Source organism: Pogoniulus pusillus, chromosome 5 (assembly GCF_015220805.1).
Source record: "Pogoniulus pusillus isolate bPogPus1 chromosome 5, bPogPus1.pri, whole genome shotgun sequence".
Taxonomy (NCBI): Eukaryota; Metazoa; Chordata; class Aves; order Piciformes; family Lybiidae; genus Pogoniulus; species Pogoniulus pusillus.
Genome location: NC_087268.1, coordinates 26,974,243 through 26,994,234, shown reverse-complemented (window position 1 = coordinate 26,994,234; position 19,992 = coordinate 26,974,243). Strand labels below are relative to the sequence as shown.

The window sequence follows — 19,992 nt, the reverse complement described above, 5'->3', positions numbered from 1 at the left end:
ACCTGAGGAAGAATTTTTTTCACTGTGAGGGTGACAGAGCATTGAAACAGGCTGGCCAGGGGAGTTGTGGAGTCTCCCTCTCTGGAAATACTCAAGAACCATCTGGATGCCTTTCAGTGTGATCTGCTCTAAGTCACCCTGCTCTGGCAAGGGGGCTGGACCAGATGATCTTTTGAGATCCCTTCCAGCCCCTGACATTGTATGATTCTATGACCCATGACTGACCAGCAACAGGCAGGATCAGCAATGTGCAGATATCTGAGTGTGAAGTGTTTCACAACTAGTAGTTCATGCTTTCTCAACCTCGTCAGCATAACCAGTTGTAGCAGTATCCCACAGTACTTCTTCCCACAAAAGAAGCTAACTAATTTAAAGAGTGTGAATTTGTCCTGCTGGACTGCACAGGAATATTAAACTCCAAGCTTCCTCAGAGTTCCCTTTTTTAAATCTTTCTATAGAAAACAAGTACAAAAAATATTCCGCATAGAACATAGCATTCGTGTGTACATTTGAACACCACAGCAAAATAATACAATTTTAAAAGATAATAAAATCTAAAAATTCTGAATGGTAGCTCACATTTACACTTGTGTGCAGTGCCACTTAATTTTACTGTGGGGCTGCAGCATTGTCATACTGCAGTCCTTCTCAATCTTTTGCAGTGAGCTACTGCTCACTGTGTGTCACTGCAGTGCTACTCCACAGTAGTCAGCTGTCTCAGTTCTAATTTAAATTCCCCTGAAACTCAAATAGAGTTGATAGAACCAATAGCAATTGATAGGGTGCCCTTCCCTCTTCCCCCTTCTTTCCCAAAAGAAAAGGAATTAGATGTAGAGAGAGAAAAGAGATGCAGACCCAAATAAATAACCTCACTGCGATTTGGAAGTTAAAAGAAGAAAAGTCCAAACATAAATAAAAGGCATGTGAGGTAGGGAAGTTGCAAAGATATAGGGAGGGGAAAACAAGATACAAAATAGGCAAATATACAACCAGATTTGATGGCAATGGGTTTTGTCCGCCTCGTGAGCGATGGACACATGGTGAAACAAAGAGCAGCAAGAAATAGGATGATGGCTGATTGCTGGCTCGCAGGAGAGGCAGGAAGAGAAAGAGCAAACCAAAAGTCCCCCTGCTTTTATGGATCTTAGGCAGGAAGGGAGAGTGGGCTAACCACCATCACCTGGTAGTGCTCAGACCCACCCCTGGTGAGAGATCAAGACCACCTGGGGTCAGGTTCAAGATCACTCACCCAGGAGGGTTAACCCTGTACTTCAACTGATGTGGCAGGTCTTTCACATCACCATCCCTGAGTCTGCTGTGATCCCTCTGTGAAATTTCTGTTATTGATATAGTAGGCTGAGTAACCTTTGAAAGGAGCCCTTTAGGCTGCAGTTACTCAGCATCTTAGTCGTTTTCACAGGCATGTGATAATGCATATATTTCCAGAACTTCTTGTCTGGAGCAGCAGAAATAAAAGGCTTCCAGGTAACCACTGGTAAAATTCGAAGAGCTTTCTTCACTTCTGCAGGCAAAGTCTCTGGCTCTTGGAAAGCCTGGAACTTTATTAAGACCAGTTTGATCTTTTTGTCTTCCAACGCACAGTTCACCGCTGCCTGCAATTCGAAGATGCTTGATCCACTGACATAGGCTGGGCTCAAAATAATTATCACTCGTCTGCTTTGTTTAATAGCTGTAACAACTTCATCTGTGTATGCTGGAGGAGAATTTGCAATCATTACTGCTTTCTATAATGTGGTTTCTAGTTTAACAGTTCCTTTAACAAAAGTTTTCACCCAAAATTAATGAAATCCAGAAATATGGATGCTAAGCAATCACATAACTCCTAGGAATGTGTTTGCTATCAGAGAGTACTGCAGCCAGTTTTAAGCAGCCTGGAGAATACAAGTTGCTGCTCAGGAACTGAAGGACACAGCTGAAACCTCACCTCGCTTTGTTGCTAGTCAAACAGGATATCAAGGGACACTTGGACTTGACTTTGTCTCTCCCAGGTATAGGTACTGAGGGCTTTCTTATAACTCCAGGCATCACTGATTAAAGCTGCTCAGAAAGTAACTACTGAAATATTTGAGGTCTATTTTTTTCAGGGAATGTGATCTGCTTTCAATTAAATTCTTGGATAAGAAGCTTTATTGCAGCCTTGTAGCTCCTCATTTACCACACATTCAGATGTGTGTGAGCTCCAATTGCAGGGGTCAGATATAAATATCAAAGCACAATGAGATTTGAGTTGAAACTTCAGTACAAAACCAAACCGTTTACTAATCTGGCAGAGAAAGTTTTCTGGAAAGTGAAAAACAATTTCATAAAGAACTGAATATTTTCTGCCATCCACGGGGACCTTACCTCCTCCTGGAAGAATATCTCTTTCAAGAATGCATAACTTGTATCCATATTTATTTTCCAGCATGTCTGGAAGAAGCTCCAGGGCAAATTTTTCCTCACTAATTAAAGGAGAGTCATTCTCAGAAGAGTCTAATTTTGCATAGGACACAAATGCATCAAATTCTTTGCCATCTAAAATAAATAAATAAGCAACAAGGCATGCATTAACAAGTCTGTTTGAAGCATTCAGCTCCATACTTAACTCTTGGTTTCTGTCTATATTTAAATAGGCATAACACAAACCTAAAATTATCTCCTGTCCATGAAGTACATCCAGGTACTCAATGCCAACCCTTACTCCTCATTGTCTCACAGATTTTGTAGACATATACAAAGGAAGCTACAGATGAATAGTGCAAGTTGGGAGCATGTGTCAATCTGTCAGGGGGACCTGGACAGGCAGGACAAATGGGCATGGTCCACCACCATGAGTTTTACTAAGTCCAAGTGCTGAGTTCTACCCTTTGGCCACAACAACCCCAAGCAGTGCTACAGGCTGGGGACAGAGTGGCTGGAGAGCAGCCAGGTAGAGAGGGACCTGGGGGTACTGCTTGACAGCCAACTGAACATGGCTGTGTGCCCAGTGGCCAAGAAGGTCAATGGCATCCTGGCCTGTATCAGGAATGGTGTGGCCAGCAGGACCAGGGAAGTCATTCTGCCCCTGTACTCAGTACTGGTTAGGCCACACCTTGAGTACAGTGTCCAGTTCTGGGCTCCTCGATTCAAGAGAGATGTTGAGGTGCTTGAACGTGTCCAGAGAAGGGCACCAAGGCTGGTGATGGGGCTGGAGCACAGCCCTGTGAGGTGCGGCTGAGGGAGCTGGGGGTGTTCAGCCTGGAGAAGGCTCAGGGGAAACCTGAAGGGAGGTTGTAGCCAGGCAGGGGTTGGTCTCTCCTCCCAGGCACCCAGTGACAGAACAAGAGGACACAACCTCACCAGGACAGATTTAGGCTGGATGTTAGGAGGAAGTTCTTCGCAGAAAGAGTGATTGGCATTGGAATAGGCTGCCCAGGGAGGTGGTGGATTCACCATCCCTGGAGGTGTTTAAAAGGGGATTGAATGAGGCATTTAGTGCCTTGGTTTAATTAATTAGAAGGACTAGGTGATAGCTTGGACTCGACCTCAAAGCTCTTTTCCAACCTGGTTAATTCTGTGTTTCTGTGAATGTAAAATCAGCTGTTTTTCTGCATTGTCAAAAGGGTGGTCCAGTTTTTCACCAGTGGAAGATAATGTCCCTTTCCAGGCAAATTCTGTATTGTAGGGAATGATTCCCAGTCCTTTCTTGCATTTGCCCCAAATGCTGATTGCAAAAATACTCATTGACACACAACTTACTTTGAAACATAGTGGCTTGTGAAGGAGCAATGTTCTTAGATATCAGGTGCTTGTAAAATTTGTGTTATTTTCGTACTCTGTTATGCCTGTATTCAGAGAGACTGGTGCAAGTAGCAAAGCCCAAATCTCATCCACATATCAGCTCAGATGCTGACCTGTTATTGAACTTTTTCATCAGTATCTTAAAATAATATATTTGTGAGGTGCAGGTGAAAACTACATAAACCTCTTCTCTGTTTTGAAACACTCTGGCACCAGTGATGTCAGTCAGGCCCATCCTTAACTACAAGCAAATCTTATCTGTTTGCAAAACAAAATTTGAAGTGCACTTGAGGGAGGGGGAAGGAAAACAAGAGGAGTTGCTGGTGATAGCAAAAGGCACAGTGGACTCAGTTCAGCTTCCCATGTGTAGCTACTTGATGTCATTTAAGAAGTTCTAAGGTTGATAAGACAGCCAGATTTGACAGGGAAACTACTGAAGACTCAAATAATTTGGAGTGGCAGGACATCCTTGAACAGTAAAAATTACACCAGACATCTATGCTTCATCAATTTAGGTGTGTAATGTGTTAATATAGATAATAAAACCAAGAAGAAATTCAGCTTAGTGTAGACTCCTACTGTGTCCTACACTCCACTCTGTGGATGCTGTTTCAAGTGAGATGACAAGCTCTCTAGTTTTTACCACATTGACTGTATCTTCATGGCACAGGAGGCGAGGCACCAACTTCCAGCACAGACCTAAATGATGGTGCTGAGTATCAGTCTGTGTTAACTTTCTTATTTCTATCCCAGATTTAAGACCAGAAACCTGAGCTAGATCTATTAGGGTTCCACAGGATCTAGAAGAGTTTATATGGATTCCAGGGAGAAAAAGGAATACATATGACAGACTGAGAGAGATGGGGTTGTTCAGGTTGGAGAACAGAAGACTCTTGGGAGACCTAATAGTGACCTTCTAGTACCTGAAAAGCATCTATAAGGCTGGAAAAGGACTGTTTACAAAGGTCTGTTGTGACAGGACAAGGGGCAGTGGTTTTAAATTAGAGAAGAGTAGATTTAGGTTGGATGTTAGGAGGAAGTTCTTTACCATGGGGGTAGTGGAACACTGGAACGTATTGCCCAGGGAGATAGTTGAAGTTCCATTCTTGAAGATATTCAAGGTCAGGTTCAATAAATCTCTAGGCAAACCTGATCTAATGGAGGATGTCCCTGCACACTGCAGGGTGGTTGGACCTTTGGAAGACCCTTCCAACCATTCTGTGATTCTATGAAAATCTACTATTCATGAGCTGGGGTGGAATTACCACATTCAGAACCAGCATGTTGCAGAAACTGTGTCATGGAAACATAGGTGCACAGATTAGGTCTAGAGACCAAGGATATGATTATACAACACATATTACTTCTCCACTCCACACCTCTGCTCCCAGCCTGACACCTCCAGCACTTTCTGGTGCTGAAGCTGTTGTGGCAACAGAGGAAGCCAATTCACTTTTCTAGCTACTCACTGTCATTTACTGAGTTAATTTTCTGCCAAGTTGAGATAATGCATGCCACCAGCTAGTGGCATGCAGTCCTAGAGTGGTACTTGAAGGCGAGGCAGTAGGTCACTAAATTGGTTTAGCTGAACTTTGTTTCAACTATGTCCTTTGATAAGATTTTAAATTACAATGTTTTACTACAAGCTGGACATTCCTCATCTCACCCACAGAGGTCACTGCAATCTTATTAGACCATGACCATTTATAAATGCAACTCTTTTTTAATAATATTATTATTACCAAAGCAAGTTAAAAACACATTAAGCACCACTAGGATTTTTCTTTTTCCCTGGAGTTGTACAGGACTGTTACAAGCCCAGGAACTTTTGGCACAACATTTAAGATGTTAAATGGTAGGAATACTCAAGTTAGGCAAAGTGACTACATACATGATTCTGTGGTGCTTCATTCTATGGCCTGTATTGCACTCTATGGTCTATAAATTCTAATATGACAGCTTCTGTCTTGTTTCTTTCTCCATGGGAAAGAAGGCAGAATGTTTAAGATGTATATCTGAATTGGCTAAGACATGAGAACAAAGTTAACCTTACTGCTATCTTCAACTACCAAATGTGAGAGTACAGAGATGATGGAAGCCGTTCTTCCCTGACCCGTGGTGTTAGGAGAAGCAATAGACGCAAGATCCAAACAGGGAAATTCTCATTAGATAATAGTGAAAAAGCAAAAGCTTGCACTGTGACAATGTGTCAGAATCTAATCTGAATGCGTTGTTGTCTCAAACATTGTGTGAGGCAGCAGCCTTGCCATTAGGACAAGTATATGTGCTTTGCTATTAAGACAAGGAACAAAATATGCCAGCTCAGGAAGGTTTGGAATGCATCATAGGATGGTCCTTGTCCCCTTGCCAAGCTTGTTCATCTGTGATAAAGAACATTGCTGCGTATCATGCAAAGCATAATAAAATACAGGGTCTCCATAACCCTGACTCAACTTGTGGAGAGAGATAATGCTGTACTTCCCTCCTTGCACACGCACACACTGGCAGGTTTTGCCTTCCAGTGCTTCCCACAAAAATTAAGAGATGCCTCACTAGGCAACAAAGCAATGCTCCTCCTGGCAGGGACCTAAGGAATAGATGAGCATTGCTGGAACCCTGGATGGTGATCTGGACTTTTACCTATACTCTCTCTCTCTCCTCCTTTCTTTTAGACACTTTGTGTTACGTATACATATAACTTTAGTCAGGCAGTTAGCAATTAAATCTTTTCTTGTATGGATGTATAGTGTAAGTCTTAATTCAGCCCAAGCAAATCATTGAATCTGAGTTGGGCTGAATGGGACACAACAGAGTGGTCAAACACTGTAGTAGTACACTATACAGACAGGTTGTGGATTCCGTGTCTGCAAGGTCCTGAGCCACCTAGCCTAGACTGGCTCTGCTTTGAGCAAGATGTGGGATCAGACAACTCTCAGGGTCCCTTCCGACCTCATGACATTCAGCAGTTCTCTGATTTATGCTAAGCGTGGTGGAAGAGAAACATAGAATCGGCCAGGTTGGTAGAGACCTCCAAGATCATCCAGTCCAACCTGTCACCCAGCTCTATCCAATCAACTACACCATGGCATGAAGTACCCCATCCAGTCTTTTCTTGAAAACCTCCATGAATAATCACTCCACCACTTCCCTGGGCAGCCTATTCTAAAGGAAAAATCACTCTCTCTGTGAAGAATTTCCTCCTAATATCCAGCCTCTACCAGAAATGATGGAAAGGAAATGGCAGTAATAGGCCATTATTGCTGCTTTGCTGCTCTATAAGTATGCTCTTTCAGACCTCAGGGTCCTTGACATACATCCATATGAAGTGAGAAGTACACAATCCTGCAGGTGAGAACACATTTTCTAGCCAATAATTGTAGGCAAAGAATTGTCTGCGTAGGCACTGTTGGTCCGCACACTACATACCCCCACACTTTAAGTGGTGCTGTGTGCATGTGGCACACAAGAATCAGAGAGCAGGGCAGAAGCTGCCACAGTGGAATCTATTGGTGTCTTCAATGCATGAATTTTGGCAGGTTTATCTCTGTCCTACTAACATACAAGGTGAACTCTAAGGGGACTTCCCAGAGGTTCTTAAGTTGATTTGTTACCAGAGGGGAAATTTTAAGTGGTTTCCCAAATCACTTTTGACAGCTGCCTTAGGGCTCACAAAAACACTTCCCAAAAGGTAGTTAATTGTCTCATTGTGTGTGTATTTATAGATATCTAGATACAGTTATTTCACATTTAAGTTTAATTACGTATACTTGTAATTACTTGCAAGCACACAAGTAGACTCAGACACCTGAGCTACATCAAGATTCAGGAGTTTTAAGAAAAATTTCTTTGGGCATGTATTACCAGATTTCTTTCAACCTATGCGTGAAAATGACATATTAAATTCTTTGAAATAGGCATTGTAATTTCTGATACATTTTTAAACTGCCTACTGTGTTGGAGGCCCATTCCAGTTGAGACAGGGGCGATGCTACTGTGGAGATTTGAAATATTGGAAGCTGATCACCCTGGTGTAAAAGTCAAGATGGTCAACATAATTCTTAGGCAGGAAATATTAATATTTCCCAAATGTGTACTTATCAGTTGGTGCCCTATATAATCATATCTATTTCCCTTATTCTTCTGATACATTATTTGGCTTCTAGTGAAAACTACAATAGAACCTAGAGTCCTTCGCATAGTTTTGCAAGGACATTTGATTCTTGTCCAGAGGTTCTGTTGAATACTTTGGGGGAATGAGGTTAAAATGTGGCAGATGATTTATTTTTCATTCCAAAAGGACTGACAAAATTCAGCTTCCTATTCTAATCTTCCATGGGTAAATTAGGAATCTTGTAAAAGACTAAATGCAGCACTTGAGTTGGTGATATTTCCTTCAAGTTCCCTGGGATTTTATTCCATCTGAATCCAATGAGCATCTTGCTAGTTTGAACAGCTATTGTATCAGCTCAAATAGAACTAGGCCATTAAGAGAATTTAGTTAAATGCTTAATTCACACTAGATTAACTTGTATGGTAAGAGGCAGTAAAACAAAAATGGAGAAAAATAATTGCTATATAATGTTTCTTACCTCCCATAGTTTCATTGCGGACCAGATAACTTCTGTACACCAGCACTATTTCAATCCAGTACTGATAAATAAGGGCAGTGCACAAAAGGAGCACAAATAGAGTGGAAATGGCACTACACAGGATGTATAAAAGAAACACTGTAGAAAGAAAACAGGTTATCACAATTCAGGCTTTCCAAAATAATGTTGACACTTCAATGAAAAAAATCAGTCCAGAAATGGGGGGCAAACCATCTCACAGCCTTCATTCTTGCCCCTATTAAAAAAAAAAAAAAATCCTGGGGAAGACAGGGGTCCATTTAGCTGAAAAACTAAGTACACAGTTTCAGTCTACTGTCATGGACCTTTTTTGGATGATATCTCCTTGATGGTATGAAAAGCCAATCTGTGATGGAACGCATAGAGAAAATGGTCTGTGTTACACTCAGCAAAGCTGAAAGTAATAATTGTTTAAAATGGAAAACTCTCACCAGAACAACAAAGTGCCACACTCATATCTGTTATGGCAAATTCTCAAAAACATGCATGCTAAGGAGTGTGGAAACAAACATATATGTCCTGTGGAAGTCGAGGAATACTACTGTTTCCAGCAGCTCTTCTGCTTCACTTTATTAGATTGCCTACTAACATTCAGAGATGCTACTTTTCTCTTCTTCCTGGTTACTCTCCAGCATCCACTTGGCCCATCTGCCTACAGTAAGTCTCCAGCTACCTCCATCTTTCTGAGTAATCCATAGAATAGTGTTCCATCCTGGATAGTTGCCAAATCATACTTTCCCCATCTAGCTTCAAGAAACCTCTGCGGCTGGCTAAAAAGCCAGTGTCAACAGGGAATGAATCTGTAGCAACGAGTGAAGCGAAATCTAGACAAGGGTAAATAGTCATCCATTGATAGTTTTACCTCTCTGCGTTCTTTTCAGTTGGATCACAGCTGTGGCATTCCCAACCAAATTCTCAGCAAAACATGTGAAGTTGCTTCTGAGATCTTTTTCAGTTACTTCTTTCAGTTTTGCAACATGAAGAAGCGTGTGGCCTTTTAAACCTTTTGGATAAATGCTAGAGAGATAAAATATATATATATACATTTGCATTATACCTTTGTTGTCCATTCTTACAAGCCTCAACTGTCTTAAATGCAAAGAAAGAGGACCTTGCAACTTCTTAACGTTCAGCTCGAACTTTTAAGAGTGAAGAAATATTTTGTTTTGGAACTTTCATCTGATTTTTACATTCTCAGAAAATACTAACATCAAGGGTCTGCAGACTGAAAGATTTATTCTTAATTCATCAGTTCATCAATATACTTATGCACTTGTCTATTTTTAAATATATAGCCCCTTTGTGTTTTTCTGAGATGTAAAAAATTCCTCTGGAGGAAATGCAGGGAAATGAAACATCAAAAGGGAGCCATAAGAGGAGACTAGCTGGGCAAAAAGACTGAGCAGCACAGCCTCTTGCAGAGGGGTGAAAAACAGGGTAAGATGGAAATAAGAGACAGAAGTATAGCAAATTAAGAGGTAACAGAGAAATCTCTTTTGGGCCTGAGTGAGAAATATGGGGAAGAGATCTGTGTCTGAAATCACTCAAAAATACCCAGGGTTTCCAAATCTCAGTCTTTCTCCTTGAAAGCCACAAGTACAGGCACCTTTGGGTCATCCTGAAGGCATCTCACACCATGCCACTGTAAAATCACAATCTACTATGACTTTACCTCTGTTGACCAAAAATATGCAATCATGAGCATGGACAAGGATTTGACTTTTAGGGAAAACCTGCTGGGAATGTTTTATTCATTTGGGCGTTAAATAAGGAAATAAATTGCATGCTCTCCAGCCATTTGCCACCCAGCCTGTATTTGTGCTTGGGATTGAGCTGACCCAGATGTAGGACCTTACACTTGGCCTTGTTGAATTTCCTGAGGTTGGCCTGGGCGCCAATCCCCTTGATAAGGACATTTCAAATCTAAACATTGGAAAGTCAGGAAAATCCATTTTCCAGTCTACATCATAAGTGTGTGTGTATCAATGTCTGTGATATCATCATCTGTATTTTCCCATAGGATTCCTATTAATAATGTGATTGTAGCAATGACAGCATGGCTTTTGCTTCCACTGGCACACAGAAAAGTTTTCCCATAAGGATGTTTCAGGGTATTAGCCTCTATTCCTCTGCAGTGTTTCTTCCTGCATAAGTGAATGAGATAGGGATGTAAAGGAATTAAAGGAATCAAAGGGAAGCATGGCGACTACTTGGGTTATCCTCAACTCACAAGAAGCTTTTCCTCTGGGTGTCGCTTCTCTGAAGGGTCTGGTTAATTCTTGCCTGAGGAGACTCCTGAAATTCAGCATCCTGAAATTAATTGCTTCAATTCCTCAGTCTGACTCCATAATCACACCCCAATGTCTGAGGTGTCCAAACTCCTTTCCACATCCACACTACTGTTTTCACTAATGTCATTTATGTCCCACTCTGACAGTTTCCAAGGATAGATTGTGTGACTTCTTGACTTTATGTCCATCGACATGTGCTTCTGTATGCAAAATGCACATGCCTGTCACATGCTTATGGACATACACATCAATATGTTGAAGAACAGAGCCTTCTGAGTTTCTTCCAGTAAAATGTATTCATAGTGTTGTAAAAGCATTTTTACAGTTGCTGACTATATTAATAATCAAAGTACTGGTGGGGTTTGGGTTTTTTCCTACCTTGTTTCCTGATTCAGTTTTTCATTTATATTCTCTTTGTTGTTTCTCTTCCATGTTACCCTCATCAGAGGAACTCTTTCAAACCCAAACTGTACACGACATTCCAATTCAAGTGGCTTTCCTAGAACAAATTAGAACAGGAAAACCATGTATGGAGGTCATCAGAATACTTTTCTCTTAACTACCCTGGGTTCTGTATAACACATGATGCTTCCTTTAATATATATATATATATAAAAGTTATAGATCAAGAAAAAAGAAAAAGTATATTCTATATAAAATTCTTGCACTCCTGGAAAGCAACAACTCTTTTGCTTTAGCAAGATCTATTGATATCTGTCAATATCTCATTTAAACATTTTCTTTCACTTTCAGATAAGAAATTGAAACTTACCAAGCTCTGCCTCAAGGATCGTCACACCATTGGGATACAAGAGGTTTGGTGGATGGATAGTGTTTTTTGCTGCAATCAACAGGAATACTATTACTGGCTATAATACTGTCATTAGAGCAGAACAAGAGAGAAACTATCTTCACAATTTTCTTTTCCAAATTTTAGGTCGAATTTAGACAACTAAGTTCAAGAAGATTATTTGCAATTGCTGAAGTGCATGAGAGAGCACAGATAAGGGTGACAAGCGAGTTTTGACCACAAAGCTTATTTAACTGCTTAAAGACTCGCTATCTCAGTTCCTCTGAGGCATTGGATATTACATGATCCAAGAAGCACAGCATTTATCCTACGCTTTAGGTTGTTTATGATTCAGACATTAGTGATCTCCCTTCCAAAACGCCCTCTAGGATGCAGTCCTCATATCGATTCCCTGTCAAGCTCCATTCCATGCCCAGTAAGCACACACACCTCCTTCAGAAGCACAGGTGCTTGTATTAGGATAACCATGGTCTTTTCAAAATGATGCCTGGCAAAGAGCACAGAGAATGACACCCACAGTTTGTACAATCTACTAATCAATTACCCAGGCTCCAGTAAAACAGCCTGAGATGACTAAAACCCACACCTCTGACATTCTAAGAAAGCCCCATACTGCAGGAAATGATGCCACAACACACTGCTTTTTTTTTTTTTTTACCAAGCCACAGCAGAGAAATGTATGCAAGAGTCAGGGGGAGTATGTATGCATAGGGCACCTTTCAAGTTTTTCTGACTGTGCCGAGAACTGAAGGAAAAGAAATGAGAAGCGCAGTGTGCTAGCTCAAGTTCAGCAAGATCAGAACAAAAGCAGAGCTAGGCCATGCCTGATGTGGGAATGTAGCCAGAGAGAAGAGGGAGAGAGACGTTGTAACCCAGTACATAGCAGTGTCAAAAGCTGATGAGGGTGGTTTCCATGGCCTGGCCGGATCGGATGTGTTTTTCCCCAGACTACTTAGCACCAAATGCAGCAATTATCTGCAAAATGGCCCACTTATTTCAAAGTACTGTACTCAATGGACTATAGAACATAACACCTTTCTTGCACTCCCTAACACTTGTTCTCTTTCCTACAATGTGGCCCTTTCTGCCAGGATGCTGAGAATAGGTCCTGTGCTATTACCATGCAAAAACATCTGTACCGAGTCCAGCCAGGTCAGGATATAGAACAGGTGTAGTAATGCCTTCATGTGGGACCTCTGAGTGACTGGAGCATTTGATAAGAGTGTCTTACAGCACCCAGATACTAGTATTTGGAGAAAAAAAAAATATTCACAGATCTCTTTTGTCAAACTCAACAGTATTCCTCATTCCTGATCCGGAGTTGCTAGCATAATCACTTTCACATTGTGGATGTCATCCGACAGCACTCTGCCAGGAAGTATCTGGCCTTTATCTGAAGGTCAACAGAGTGATACTTTGCTCCAAACAAGCTATAAAACAAATGGCTTCTTTGCAAGTTACATTGCTCACAGATACACCGTTTCCTCTGCTATTGAAAAGTTATATCAGTGATCTCATCAGTGTCATCCTCCTTATCATAGTCAAGTGAATAAAACAGAAGTTCTTGTCCATGTCACAAGGAATGATTTTTTATCAAACTCTTACTGTTGTATAAGTGTTTAATTAAGGGACAGATGTAGAATTGAAATACACTGCTGTCCTCTGCATATTTCCCATGCAGGATTAGGACTTCTTCCACCTAATATACAGATATCTTCCTAAAACTCCCTATATGGTACACAGGGAGTGTAGGCACCATTTGGAGTTTTATTGGATCCCCACTGCTAGAAGCTACAATAAATTCAAGGCAGAATTAGATCTTGAAAATTATGGCATTGCATGCTATATGCTATTACTGAACATTAAAGATTCAAAATGATGTCCCATGATGTCCTAAGAAAACTTATAAGAGGATTTTAATGATCATGTAGCTAATTCAGTTTATGCATTCTTCAGAAAGAAAGTTTGACCACAAGACATAAATAGGGTAGGAAAGAATTAAGAAAACCTAATTTACTTCAGGTAATGTACTCTGAGTTATTATAGTACTGACCAATGACTTCTACTTTCACCACTGTTCTCATTGTCCACTTGGTAGCGTTGTCATATAGAATGTAATCACACACATACATTCCAGCATCTTTTTCATATGTTGGATTCAAGTAGATTTCATTATGCTTAAGCTTTAGGCTTTGTCTTCTTTTCAGGTATTTTATCTGATAACCATCCTAATGAAAACAAAAGAATGTCAAGGAATTAGAAGTCTTCTATTTATTCTTAAATGTCATTACTGCTGCTATTAAATCACAGTTTAAGATATTTGGATAGGATTACCATAGCAGTAAAGCTAAACCAGATGCTTTCCAATGAGGCAAAATACATATATATGTACATATATGAAGTGTGAGGACATTTGTCAATTTTATTTTTTTAAAAAAAATGTTTTATAATATGTGTAAATAATATGTGTAAGTGGCTAAATATCTTCTTTGCTTCAGTCTTTACTCCCAAGACTGAACTCCCCTATAAGCTCTGACCCCTAGATGTGTAAGGAGAAACCTGGAAGAGGGATGACTCTCCACTAGTCAATGAAGATTGGGTTAGGGATCAGTTAAGAAAATTGAATATTTATGAGTTCTGCACTTAATATTACTATATCCAACATGGGCCCTGATGAGATACACCCAAGAGTGCTGAGTAAACTGCCTGATGTTGTCGTTCTGCCACTCTCCATCATTCTTGCTAAATCACAGCAAACAGGAGAGGTGCCTGAGGACTGGAGGAGAGCCAATGTCACTCCAGCCTTCTAATAAGGAAGAAAGAGGTTCCTGTAACTATAGACCAGTTTTACTGTAAGGGTCACAGGGCACTGGAACAGGCTCCCCAGAGAGGTTGTGGAGTCTCCTTCTCTGGATACTTTAAAGACCCATCTGGATACATTTCTGTGTGAGCTGAGCTAGAGTCTATAGTCCTGCTCTGTTGGGGGGGGTTGGACCCAATGATCTACAGAGGTCCCTTCCAACCCCTAATGTCCTGTGTTCCTGTGACATGAATGTCAATGATCACTTTTTTGATGGACTGGGTATTTTTATTCTGTAAATAAATTACTTTTAAAACATTTCAATTTACTTTTATCAGAAATTCTCCAAATCTATGCTGCACTCATGAGACCCTGCCTGGAGTACTGCATCCAGTTCTGGTGCCCCTAACGTAAGAGGGATATTGAGCTGCTGGAGTGGGTCCACAGCAGGGCCATGAAAATGATTGGAGGACTGGAGCATCTCCCTTATGGGGACAGACTACAAGAGTTGGGGCTGTTCAGCCTGGAGAAAAAGTGGCTCTGGGGACACTTTATAGAAGCCTCCCAGTACCTGAAGGAGGCCTACAAAAAAGCTGGGAAGCGACATTTTCCAAGGACTTGTAGTGATAGGAAATGGACTGAAGCTTGAAGAGGGCAGATTTAGACTGGATATTAGAAAGAAATCCTTTACAGTAATGGTGGCAAGCCACTGGAACAAGTTGCCCAGGGAAGTCATGGATGCCCCCTTCCTGGAGGTGTTCAGGACCAGGTCAGATGAGGCTTTGACCAACCTAGTGTAATGGAAGGTGCCCCTGCCCTTGCCCATAGCAGGGGGGACGGAACCAGGTCACCTTCAATCCAAAACTGAAAAAAAAAACCCTCCTTAAATTCAATGGGCTTCAGATTCAGATGTAGATAAAGGGATAACTTATTCAAAGTTTGAATGTAAATGAAGAATAGCTTTGACCAAATAATAATAATAATAATAATAATGTAAATCATATAAGGTAGCAAAAAACCCCCTTAAATTTCAGTTGCTTCTATTTTGCTCACTTATACAGGTTTAGATGGCATATTACAATCCTTACAAACGTAATAGGAGTAAGTTTTGACTTGCAAATATTTTAATGGCCATTTAAAACAGTCATAGAATCATAGAATCAACCAGGTTGGAAGAGACCTCCAAGATCATCGAGTCCAACCTATCACCCAGCCCTAGCCAGTCAACTAGACCATGGCACTGAGTGCCTCTTCCAGTCTTTTCTTGAAGACCCCCAGGGACGGTGCCTCCACCACCTCCCTGGGCAGCCCATTCCAATGGGAAATCACTCTCTCTGTGAAGAACTTCTTCCTAACATCCAGCCTATACCTACCCTGGCACAACTTGAGACTGTGTCCCCTTGTTTTATTGCTGGTTACCTGGGAGAAGAGGCCAACCCCCACCTGGCTACAATGCCCCTTCAGGTAGTTGTAGACAGTAATAAGATCACCCCTGAGCCTCCTCTTCTCCAGGCTAAACAACCCCAGCTCCCTCAACCTCTCCTCATAGGATTTGTGTTCCAGGCCCCTCACCAGCTTCGTTGCCCTTCTCTGGACATGTTCCAGCACCTCAACATCTCTCTTGAATTGAGGGGCCCAGAACTGGACACAGGACTCAAGGTGTGGCCTGACCAGTGCTGAGTACAGGGGAAGAATAACCTCCCTTGTCCTACTGGCCACACTGTTCCTGATGCAGGCCAGGATGCCATTGGCTCTCTTGGCCACCTGGGCACACTGCTGGCTCATCTTCAGCTTACTATCTATCAGTACCCCCAGGTCCCTTTCCTCCTGGCTGCTCTCCAGCCACTCAGTCCCCAGCCTGTAGCACTGCTTGGGGTTATTGTGGCCGAAGTGCAGAACCCTGCACTTGGCCTTGTTAAATCTCATCCCATTGGCCTCTGCCCACCCATCCAGCCTGTCCAGGTCCCTCTGCAGGGCTCTCCTACCTTCCAACAGATCAACACCTGCTCCTAGCTTGGTGTCATCTGCAAACTTACTGATGCTGGACTCAATCCCCTCGTCCAGATCATCAATAAAGATATTGAACAGGACTGGGCCCAGCACTGATCCTTGGGGAACAGAAGTGTTTCAGTGAGCTAGTGTTTCATTCAAAACAGGAGTCTTGGAAAGAACAGTTTGAAAATTAAGCTGAAAATAATTTTGTTTCTAACAAAGCCATTTTTTTTTCCTTTGGCATATTTGATATTTTCAGAAGTTAAGATGTCCAAACAAAACTTCAAAATTTAAATAATATATCAGTCTTGTACCAAAAAATACTTTGATTTTCAACTACTTAGTTAAAGAGAAAGCAATTCCAGAATTCTGTTTCATGAAATGATATTTGGGGTGTGCTGAATTTATTCAAAACTCTTACTTAAGGGCTTCATACATAGCAATTTCATGTTCTACTTTGGGGCCAAATTTCTCAGACTGCTTCATCTGCCGAAGAAGAGTTCAAGAACTAACAGTACACCTAAAGCATTACCTCCACTGAATTCTTTTGAGTGGTCAAGAGAGTGACTCTTACCTTGTACCATTTTACATCTGACTTTTTTATATGGCTGTAGCATTTCATCCCAGGACAAGTTATTGAATTCCCATTGTCCACAAGAAGATAAAGTATATTTGTGTCATAATCGGAACACTTCGCCTCTTCCTTTGTTTGAACCTCCAAAACAATTTTAAGACATGGGATTTTTCCCCTGAGTGATGTAGGGGAAAAAAAGTTAAACGTATAATACATGAACTGAACTAAAACAATTCTTGTATAGAACTATAAGCCTTTTGCTCTGCTACATACTGTATCATGCAGACATACACTCCAGAAGCACTGTCATTTATTGGTTTAAACCAAAGTGCATCCACTTGAAGAGCAGGATTAGAACTTTCCTTGAGAGCCTTCAAAGGATCTTCATCTTTTTGACTCCAGAACCATTTCACCTTATGATGTTTTGGAAGTGAGTTGTTGTAGATATGTGAAGCATGTCTGTCTGGTAAAGCACATTGTAAAACAAAGTCTTCATCACGAATTGCATGATACCACAGAGGTTCAACATGGGAACATCCTGAAAAGCATGACAAAAAAGTATCAGTGCCACCTGCAAAACACATAGTCACCATGTTTAAAAAAACCCCAAAACAACCAACCAACCAACAACACAAAAAACCCATTTGGGAGTACAGAAATACAAATTTATCTTTCTTTGAGTTAAAGAATTTTTTAAGCGCCCTCGTGCTGGGCTAATAGAGGATTGCTTTCCTTGAACATGGAATCTGCCAGTGTTCTTGAAAGCTTATTCAAACATTTCCAAAGATTTCTAGTGACTGAAGATTTTCCCATGGTGTTAACCTCAACTTTGTAGACGAGCAGATGGCACTGTTCTGTCTCTCCTCAAGTTAATGAGGAATCATAGAATGCCTTGGGTTGAAAGGGAGCTTTAAAGGTTAGCTAGCACAGTCCCCCTGCACTTAGAAACGACAGGGACTGACATCAACACGAATAAGCACCTGCTCACTGAGCTCCATATTTAGGCTAAGATCGACAAGCACTGTCAGTGCTTGTCAATAGTCTCAGTGCTTTGAAATATTTCTCCTCTTAAGTTTCAGTTACTGTCACTAAAATGAAACAAATTCATGGATTCTGAAAGCTCTGGACACCCATCCTAACCCCAAATTTTCTAAAGGCTGACTGATCTTGCTGTGCAAGGCCCCTGCTAGTCAGGATGTGGTAATACTTGAAAGTATGGCAGGATTTCGCTTCAACAGGGCATGAAATCGTCAATTCCTCACCTGCCCACCTGGGACACTCTTTGCACTTTCAGTTTCTCTCTGTAAACTGAAGTGGATCAAGTTTCTTCAGATAGATTGTGTGAGAAGACTGATACATGGGTCTCACTCTGTTCTTTCTCTACCCAACAAACTTGGATCACCTCCTAGAGACCTCAAGGAATCACAGAAGCAATCCATTTGCTCCATTTGGGCCAGAAAGTCTCCTTTACATTTGCAATGTTCTTAGGGGAAATAAATCTGAATAATATTTAGAGTAAACTGTATTACCAATACTTAAAAGGCTTACTGAAAGGCTTGCTGAAAAAACAGCTGTTTGTCTGAACAGGCACAGGAAAAACTCACATCAGATGCACTTCTCCCAGCTGTCAGAAAGCAACACAAATACCAAACCTCACCAAAGCAGACTCTTACCTAACAAGTTAATCTCTCCAACTTTTGCTGCTCTGACCAAAAATACTAGGATCCAGCAGAAAATAAGCATGGGTTTCTTCATCAATTTTGGTTGATATTCTAAGACAATTTCTTTAAGAATCATCTTACTTTCTGTAAAAGAGGAAATCAGATTTGCTTGTTTTAATAAGATAGATAAGAAATTACTCATTATGTAGCTCTATAAAACTTAGCAGACTCTACTCCCTAGATATCGTGCTTTAAAACCAGGTTTTGCAGCACTGCTCCTGCTCATTCTATTTCACAGCAAAGCAAGATAGATGACATTCAGGAATGTGCAACAGTAATTTATATAGAGCTGCTTACAGATAGATTTCCAAGTTATACCTACAGCAATGCAGAACTCTACATCTGGAGTGGAAATGCAGGTCTTTCAGGAGCTGTTACTGTTATGAGAGGAACTATTATCTAAGACAAAAGGCAAGATATCAAATAACAGCCTTTAGCTGATGATGACTTCTCAGCAACAAGATGACAAAGGTATAACTGGCCCCAAAATTTGTGGACCTCTGCTGTGTCTTGAAAGCAAACAGGCACAGACCGTGCAAAACTGGATTCTTTTGGTATGAAATCAAATCTGCAGCTGTAAATTGCATTGAGTTTGTAGAATTCTGCAAACTGAAATCCCCAAAGCATGTACTGTGTGGACACCAGGACTTTGCTTCTAACTCTCTTCCCCAAGAGACGTGCTCCTATTGGGTTTTATAATCAACTAAAATGGACATATCCTAAGACATCCATTAGGATCAGTAGAGCAATCTAAAAAAGAAATCCCTTCTCTTCCATAACTTACCTGCTTGTGCACCACCAGGCCTCACTTCTGAACCACAGTACTGTGCTGCACTGCTTTAACAACCCTTGGCAGAGATCTACACAGCAGGGTAGCATCCGCACCATGATAAGGCATCAGCTCTGGGGTATGCTGAAACCAGTAACACCCAGGGAATTTGAGAGCAGGTCTGCAAAGCACTCATCTTCCTGCTCAGGGTGAACCCCCAAACCCATTGTATGAAGTTTTCTTTCCTCTTCTGGTAAGAGGTTTGCTCTGTGTCCTACAGCCTTGTCAGCCACAGGTGACAGGAAAGGCAGGCTGGCAAGCATTTGGGCATTTAGGAAGAATATGTCCAACACCTGTTTTTGACAGATCTACAGTGCCTGATTCAGGATCTCAATGAGTAAAGGCCACATGCCATGCTGATGTTGACATTGTGCAACAGAGACCTAAAGGACCCTTTCTTCTTTACTTTTTTGTCCACAGAGTGACTCTGCATTTGCACAGCTGCCAAAAGGGCACCGAGTCAGCCCAAGGCATAAAAAGAAAAGGTCAGGTTCATGCTTTTTCTTGTGGCACAACTCATACAGGCAGGCAGCAAGAAAGCCCTGAATGCATACTGAGCTAGCCAC

General features: G+C 41.3%; 1 protein-coding gene across 1 annotated transcript; it reads right to left on the bottom strand.

Moving 5' to 3' along the window:
• Window positions 1-498: 498 nt before the first annotated feature.
• Window positions 499-18,673, bottom strand: IL18RAP (interleukin 18 receptor accessory protein). The gene is made up of 10 exons (XM_064144025.1): window positions 18,550-18,673; window positions 17,150-17,414; window positions 16,877-17,051; window positions 13,564-13,738; window positions 11,472-11,540; window positions 11,078-11,198; window positions 9,271-9,425; window positions 8,370-8,507; window positions 2,365-2,535; window positions 499-1,714 (listed from the first exon to the last, which is right to left on the bottom strand). Exons 1-10 carry the CDS (start codon window positions 18,671-18,673, stop codon window positions 1,341-1,343), a joined length of 1,767 nt encoding a protein of 588 aa, XP_064000095.1. The 3' UTR covers window positions 499-1,340.
• Between the last annotated feature and the right edge of the window lie 1,319 nt (window positions 18,674-19,992).